Source organism: Arachis stenosperma, chromosome 8 (assembly GCF_014773155.1).
Source record: "Arachis stenosperma cultivar V10309 chromosome 8, arast.V10309.gnm1.PFL2, whole genome shotgun sequence".
Taxonomy (NCBI): domain Eukaryota; kingdom Viridiplantae; phylum Streptophyta; class Magnoliopsida; order Fabales; family Fabaceae; genus Arachis; species Arachis stenosperma.
Window position 1 is genome coordinate 52,276,073 of NC_080384.1, and position 8,036 is coordinate 52,284,108.

General features: G+C 33.6%; 1 protein-coding gene across 5 annotated transcripts; it reads left to right on the plus strand.

Moving 5' to 3' along the window:
* The first annotated feature begins 3,003 nt into the window (after window positions 1-3,003).
* Window positions 3,004-7,612, plus strand: LOC130943874 (uncharacterized). 5 transcript variants are annotated; one of them, XM_057871941.1, is made up of 6 exons: window positions 3,004-3,138; window positions 3,618-3,913; window positions 4,800-4,864; window positions 5,209-5,680; window positions 5,766-6,156; window positions 7,331-7,612. In XM_057871941.1, exons 3-6 carry the CDS (start codon window positions 4,857-4,859, stop codon window positions 7,501-7,503), a joined length of 1,044 nt encoding a protein of 347 aa, XP_057727924.1. In that variant the 5' UTR covers window positions 3,004-3,138; window positions 3,618-3,913; window positions 4,800-4,856; the 3' UTR covers window positions 7,504-7,612. The 5 variants fall into 5 exon arrangements, 3 of the variants coding, with proteins under 3 accessions (XP_057727924.1, XP_057727926.1, XP_057727925.1); XM_057871943.1 differs by lacking the exon at window positions 3,004-3,138 and having other exon boundaries at window positions 3,327-3,913; window positions 5,766-5,849; window positions 5,925-6,156; XR_009071903.1 differs by lacking the exons at window positions 3,004-3,138; window positions 5,209-5,680; window positions 7,331-7,612 and having other exon boundaries at window positions 3,327-3,913; window positions 5,766-6,331.
* Window positions 7,613-8,036: the final 424 nt, after the last annotated feature.

The window sequence follows — 8,036 nt, forward strand, 5'->3', positions numbered from 1 at the left end:
TGGTTAAATTAATAAACCAATCAATTAATAACTTAACCAGTTCGATTCGATTCTTGTAACTATGGTCAAAATAGTTATAGTATATTTTTTTTAATTTATCCTTTTTCACAATAATATGTTTATGTATGTTAAGCCTTGTTGTGTATCTAAGCAAAAGCAATATATATCCCAAACTATGAGAAGTTGAGAACACCTAGTATGTAAAGACTTGACACTAGTATTTCCTTTCTCTCAGTCATGTGTAAGGTTTTGAGTTGGATGTGGTGTATTCTCATCTTATGTTATCTCACTTGATTCCTTTTCAAAATCTCTCTGGTGGTCGAAAACACTCCACGGTTGGCCCAACAAGTGTTATTAGAGTCGATGGTTAATCGGTCTGGTGGTTTTAAGGGGTATTCAAGGTGAAGTATCGAAAGTTTTTCCGACAAAGGTGGTCCAAATGGCATGTCCCGCGGTGTTTTGCGACGGTGTGATAGAGGAATACTCGTGGTGGTGGAGGAGTTAGAGGAGAGTTGATGCTTGATGTGGAGACTCACACTTGAGGGGGAGATTGTTTATGTTGCAAGTGTGAGAAGTGTTGAAGTTAGTCCGACATCAAAGAAAGCAAGGAAGAGTGAGGAGTTTATAAGATGAGAGACTCATTAACTTGACACCTTAAGGTTTTGAGTTGGATGTGGTGTCTTCTCATCTTATGTTATCTCACTTTATTTTTCCCCAAAATCTCCCCGTGGTCGAGAGCTCTCAACGGTAACATAAACAGGAGGTCATAATTAGGAGTGTTGGGTGCAGCTCTTTCTCTAACATATGTTAACACTAAAATTGTGCACCATATCGTCTTTTAATTTGTAGTAAATTTGAGCTTTATTTAAATATTTATTGTTGATCAATGATAAGATTTAAATTTTTAACATTTATTTAAATAGACTAGTACATTAATTACATTACAAAAAAAATATTCATTTAGCTACATTTTTTAAGTTATATTTGAAAAGGATACATAATTGTGGCATCATTTAAAAAATGTAACCTTACATATTATAGAAATTACTTATATAGGGTAGCACTCACCAGCTGACCAGTCACCACTGACCACTCACCGCCAGTCACCGCTCACCGTTCACCGTCAACACTCATCACCCTTGCCATTGTCACCACTGCACTAACCATCGCTCTTCTTCACTGTTCTACACTAATCGTCGCTGCGCCGCCCTCGCCATCGTCATCTCCGTGCTTTTCATCATCGTCTTCTCTGTGCTCACATCATTGAATAGGTATGTATTGATTTCTATTTGGTTCTAAAATTTCAGAGGTTTAGGGTTCCGATTTTAGGGGTTTTAATTTTGGGGTTTTAATCTGTGAAATATGGGTTTGTGAACTGTGATTTGATAACATGCATGTTGTTGTTGATGAAGATGCGCGGTATTTTAGGGTTCTCAGTTTGGAGTTTTGGGAACATCAAATTTTGACATGTTTGATTACAACGTTAAAATCTTTTTTCAGTTGAGTATTGTTCCGAGGGTTATTTGAAACTATAGGTCGATCTCGAACGAGATCTGTGGTGGTGGTCGGCGCTGCTGTGTCCGATTTGTACTTGGTAGAGTTGCTGATCCTTCGTCACCGGAGGGTGGTGGTACCTGCAAGAGACTCCGATACTTAAGTTAGCACGTGCTTTAGGCAAGTTTTTAGTAGAATTAGAGTATAAGTTATACTTGGGTGTTCCACTGTATTTATAATGGTGTAGAGTGATCTTTCTGGAGATAAGATAGTTATCTTATCTTATCTTTGAGTAAAGTCATCTTATCTCTTTAGGGGAACCGCCTTATCTTTCTAGGCTTTGGCTGCCTTTAGATTTGGGCCGTGTTCCTTTGTTTGGGCCTACTTGGACATTTGTAGCGATTTGGCCGAACTCTTTGGAAAGATGTCGGGTGATCCTGACCTGAAGAGGTCGGTCGACTTTGTCTTCTATCAGCCCGGGTCAAACAACTTGACCCAGGGCATGAACAGGTATCAAAAAGCTCAAGAAAAGAATTGGCATGTAAATGATGGTTATAGTAAAATATGAACCAACTTTGGAAGTAAGAACTAACTTCAGTAATTTGAAACTGAGGATTGGATTTTGATGGCACGCTTAGACATTGTTTGGATTTTTTCTCTATAGAGATGGAGAGACAGAGAAAGAAGAGAATATATCTTGGCTTCACTTTTAGGAAGTACAAGAAAATACAAGAATTTTCTGTCTTGGAGGATAAATTTTGTGTTCTTGTCCCTGTCCTTGTTTCTATAACCAAACAAAGTTATATGTCTATTTTCTCTATATTTTTGTTTGTGAGAATGAATCCAAATGCAGCCTTAATACCTAAGCATGTCGATGATGATTTTTCATTTTTTCCCCTCCCCTTTCAGACTTCAAGTGTAGTTCGTGGCGTCCTCAAGAAAAACTTGGGTATGCTCGTGAATTATCTTTTCAACATCCAATAAAACTTTATCTTAGTATGTTTCTGCCATCTTTATTTCTCTTTTCTATCTGAGTTTTGTTATTCCATGATAATTTTATTGACTATGCAGTGGTGGAGGTTCAACTAAAATTTTGAATGAAGCCAAAGTAAATGCCTAATATGGGGGCTTATTTACAGAGAAATATATGAACATATTGATGAGTAAATAATATGGGGGCTTGTTTAATATATCTTATATTTACTTAATTTGAAGTTATTAATTCAAATTAAGTAAATATAAGATAGAATAAATTGTTAAATCTAAGATCCCGAGCATATGTCCTTTGATGAAGCAATAATAAGTTCTTTGATGCGTCTTTATGATTTTTAAAAACTTGGCAAACTGTTCCTATGGAGACCTGCCAATGGATATAATTGTGTTTCCTTTTTTGGAGCAAAATTTGATGGCTGCCATAACCTTCAGAAATTTTGAGTGTATAGGAGCAGGTTGTTACCATGACTGTTGTTTATCAGTCCATTTTTATTTTTTCTTCAGTTATTCTTTTGATATCTTTCAAGATGTTTTTTCAAGCTAAATGTAATGTAATTATTTCATTCGGAATTCCTTGGTGCCATGATGTGGGCTTGGATAGCATAGTCAAGTGACTGTAGCATATGCTTCATCTTCTTATTCTGGCATCTGGTAGGAATGAGGAAAATATTTTAAGAAGTGTATTTTAGAATTGGTTTTCTTATCTCTGTCTATCTATGATTTATTTCCTTATTAATTAAGATTAATACTCTATTGTTATTGTACATGGCGATTAGTGCTGTCTCTTTTATATCACACGCAGAACACATCATATCATATTGATATCAATAAATTGCCAATATATACAAATATTCAATTTCCTTCTTCCTCCTTCCCTTTTTTAGACCCATTATCTCAACATTTTCTTGTCTGTTCAATGAGTATTGGTGCTTTTATTATGTTATGCTGGCAGTGAAAATAATTGCTCTTGCCTCAATACTGCATTTTATCGTCTCCATTCTTTGTCTTCCCTTATTTGTAGATGTTTATTATTTGTTTTTAGAGCAAGATTGCTCCATTGATTACTTGAAATATATGAAGAACTTATTTATTTATTTTTATTTTTACTTCTTTCAATCATCTGATTATAGAAACATCACAAGAAGTCAGTGCTCACCGCCTCACCCACCCAGCCTCTACCATAATCTTCTATCTGCTTCTCGATGCTCATCCAGCACCACCAGCGTCTGCTATCTTCGCCGCTGCTCCTCTGTTTTGCAGCCTCTGAGCCGCGAACTCCATCGCCGCTTCCATCTTCACCTGGCCCTTGAACACCCTTAACTTACACCACGAGGACCACGACTCCGCCTTTTGCCTTCTTTGATTCTGCCTGCTGCTCTTCTGCCCTGTGCTATCCGGTTCTGCCCTAATTTCCACCATCTTCTAGGTTGTCTTTTGTTTTTTTTTCTGCCCCATTTTGTTGTTTTTCCCTTATCTCTTGAATGGTTTAATTGCTGCTGCTGCTGCTGCTAGGTCCCAATTCTGTTTGATTATATCAATTTAATTCTTGCTAAATGATGATTGTGCTGAATTTGTGGTTAAATGGTTGCATATGGCAATAACAATTTTTTTTTCTGTAATTTTTACAGTTATTTTGCTTCTATTAGCTTATTTGGTTTAGTTGTTTGAGCTGGTAGCAGTGTTGTGCTAACTGTTGAGAATGCTTTTGTTCACCAGATGTTTGATGAAATGTGTCAGTATTGTTTATATGATTCTTGGCCAATCACTTTGTGTCCTTGATTTGGATACCATATCGTTCACTTTCAATTAAACAGACCTATAAACAGCAATGGGTAATTTACATGGATTAATTCTGGAATCTCGATAGAAGGGCTGAGTACCAAGTTTGAGCTTAGAGTGAAACATTCATGTGTACCCAAGGGAATTGGTTTGGATAAAAAAAATGCACAATGCTAAAAAATCTGGCCAAGAGAGTCAAAAGGTTCATCAATATTCTCATTTTACACATTCATCCATTTACTTTCACGCTTCTAGTAATAATTTTAATTTTTGACATACTATTCACCTGAAAAATACTTTTACCTAAATCTGATAATAAAATTTGTTGATTAAATATTTATACTTTTTATTTTAAAAAACTCTCCTAAAATTTTATATAGCCACTGCAGGATTGCACAAATACTATTATAATTTGCGTTTGAGTTTATTATGAATGGTTGCCAATGAATTTTATTGAGAATTATTATATGAAAATTGACTTATATTATGAGAAAGTTGGCTTTGTTTTTTGTTTGCATTGACCAAAATTGAAGGCAGAAGTTTATGGTTAAGGTCTTTCAAGCAGATTTTGTTAAAACATTGATCGTGTCATGACAAGGTATAATGCATACTTTTTATCCTTTTCACTTTATGATTATGCTATTAATTCATGTGTAGCTCCCACTTTGATTGTTTTGTTAGTTTTGAAGTTGCAATTTAACTTATTATATTTGTACTATAAATTCTTTGTTTTCCTTTATTTGTTTTACTTCAATGGGTTTCTAGAGAATTACTTCTAAGACGAGAAACTATTTTCCAACCTAACTATAAGGCTATGAAAGTTCTTTTTATTGCCCATTTCCTTTATATTTCATAACACCCTTCCTCCTCTATTCTTGTTATCTTCACTTTGTGACCCCTTATAAATTTTTCTCTTAAAAAAATTTAATAATTATCGATTAGGTTTTGTGATATGCTGAAGGATTGGATAAATCTATCGAGGTATTGCGAAGAGTATATCAATGGTGTTATTAGTTTCTTAGACTTTGCATACTCTGAGGAAGAACCGGACAGACAACAAATTGAATGTCCTTGTAAGAGGTGTTGTAATATTGAGTGGTATAAAAGAGATGTGGTATTTGACCATTTAGTAGCCGACGGATTTGTTAAGGGATATAGAACATGGATTAATCACGGGGAATGGACAATCCCGATGGTGGTTGATGATAACAGGGATGATGAAAAAGGTGCACGCAATGACATCGAAGGACTACTTAATGATACATTTGGAGATGTGCCTCACGCTGAGGGTGTTACTGTAGGCCAAAATGAAAAGGCTAAAAAGTTTTACAATTTAATAGATGGGGCAAGTCAAGAGTTATACCCGGGTTGTAAGAAATTTTTTACATTGAATCAGGAAACACAGAATGCTATTGTAAGAGTTCATTGAATCATTAATAATTACATTTCAAATTAAGGATATAGTAACTAATTCAATTTTAAATGTTTCTTCTAAACAGGAAGACTTCCAAAACCTCCAAGCTGCTTGTGAAACAGAAGAGGAAGTATTTGAGGCCTTATTCAGGAAAGAACAACTAGGTCGGGTAAGGTGGTATGGAAGATCTGTTACAAAAAGTGATTTAAAAAAATATGCTGAAATTTCTGAAATAAAAAATCAGCACAAAGAGGAAGTGACAACTTTGAAGGATAAGCTTGGAGACATGGAGGCCAAACTGCAGAAACAAGAGGAAAATATTCATGGGTTGTGGAATATGGTCAAGTTAATACTACAGCGATCTAAACCTGGAATGAGGTCAAAAGAACTTGAAGCTTTATTACAAGACGCCCAACACTCTCCAATTGATACGAATAGCGCTCATGGAGCAACTCATTTTCCAAAACATAGATGTGGTATGTTCTTCTGTTCCTTGTTCCATAGTTTTTTGCTTGTATTTACATTAATTGTTATGGCTGGAAAGTATATGTTGTTGGCTTTATTAACACTTTAACGAAGTTGTATTGCTATAGCTGAAATTTGTTTGTGCAATGCTGGTTGTTGTATTTTGTTTAAGAAGCCAAATTATCTTTGTTTAATAGCATGTCTTTTGTTTTGGTAATGTACCATATAATGCTTTATTATCAATTGGATATACCTGCACAAACTAATAATATATAAAAAAAAATTGTAGCAAATTAAACCATAATAGTTACCTATTATGATTTTCAAAGCTTTTACTAATTAGGATTTAACAATATATAGATATACTTTGTTCTGATCGCGGTGGACGGGTGGTAGTGGAGTAAGATTACATTTGGGGTTATATTAGGTTAGAAAGTAATTTAGACATTTTTAATGATTTTTTAAAATTTGAATAATTTTGTAAAGAGAATTTTATACTTTTATATTTAGGATCCAGCTAGGAGATAATGGACTATTTGTACAATGTGTACTATTGAGTTATGAAATGAACATCTCCTATACTATTTAGAATAACCATCCGAGTACAAGGGATAATAAAGATCTCTTGACCTTTCAGATCTAGCGCTTTAATACCATGTCATGATACCACTCATCCCAAAAGCTTCAACTGATGGAAAAATATAACACTAATAATTATATCTCTAATACTCCATAAACTTCCATTGTACATATTGTATAAATATTTTATTGGCTCCTCATACTTTTCCTTATAGGATATTTAACAAGTATAAAGTTGGTTTTGTTTTTTCGTAAATAAATTTATCAACTTTTTAAATATTCGTAGATAAAAGTAATAATTTATTCTAATTATATAATAATATTTTTTAGTGTTGATTATCTAATATTTTTAATTTTTTATGGTATTTTTTAATTTGACAAAATAATAATTAGTTGTAGATTTAAATTTTATTTAAAAATTTATTGTTAACTAATAAATTATTATATATATAACTAATGATTAGTTGTAATTACTACTTTTTTTTTGGATTAAACAATTCCTAATCCTAAGAATTACTCATGTATTACACATCCACACACCCACACAATACATGAGTCCATTTTAAGAGTTCATTTTTTTCTCATGGAACTTAAACCCAAATGCAGCTACTTGCGAGGCAGCAGATCCTGCCACTACCACGAAGCCTCGGCTGCTTGTAATTACTACTTCAATTCGACACTTAAGTGGGATCACTACTCTACCAAATTGCTTTAATGATTTTCTAATAGAAATAGAAGTAGAATCTTTTTTCTTTCAAAATAGAATCTTTGACCGCTGAGGCTTTAGCTTAGTGGTCCATTATCATTTCTCTTATAATGTTGTACCCAAGTCTCACTAGACACTAGAGACAGTAGGTTGCACACTGAAACATAAATAAAGAAGATATAGATACACCATCGTTATTACTAAATTCTTCATCAATCTCAAAAAATAAATAACAAAAAAAAAAATTCAACAATTTTAATAATAAATTCAACTCTCAATGGCAGCAAAAATTTTATTTAATATTCAATTCAACCATTTTTTTTAAGAAGAAAAATTAAATAAATTTTAAAAAAATGGACAAAAAAAAGTAAGAGAGATGTGATAGTGAAGAGGTAACAAAAGAAAAGCAGAAGTGACAGATTCAAAGAGAAAGAAGCGTAGAAGTGACAGATTCAAAGAAAAAGAAGAAAAATAACAAATTTAGAGATAATGTAAAACGGATCTAGAGGCAACTATGACAAAAGGCGATGACTACGGTGATGAAATAGAAGCGAAGAACAAAAAAAAAGAGAAAAAAGGGAAAGAAGAGAGGCAAGGGTTGTTAGT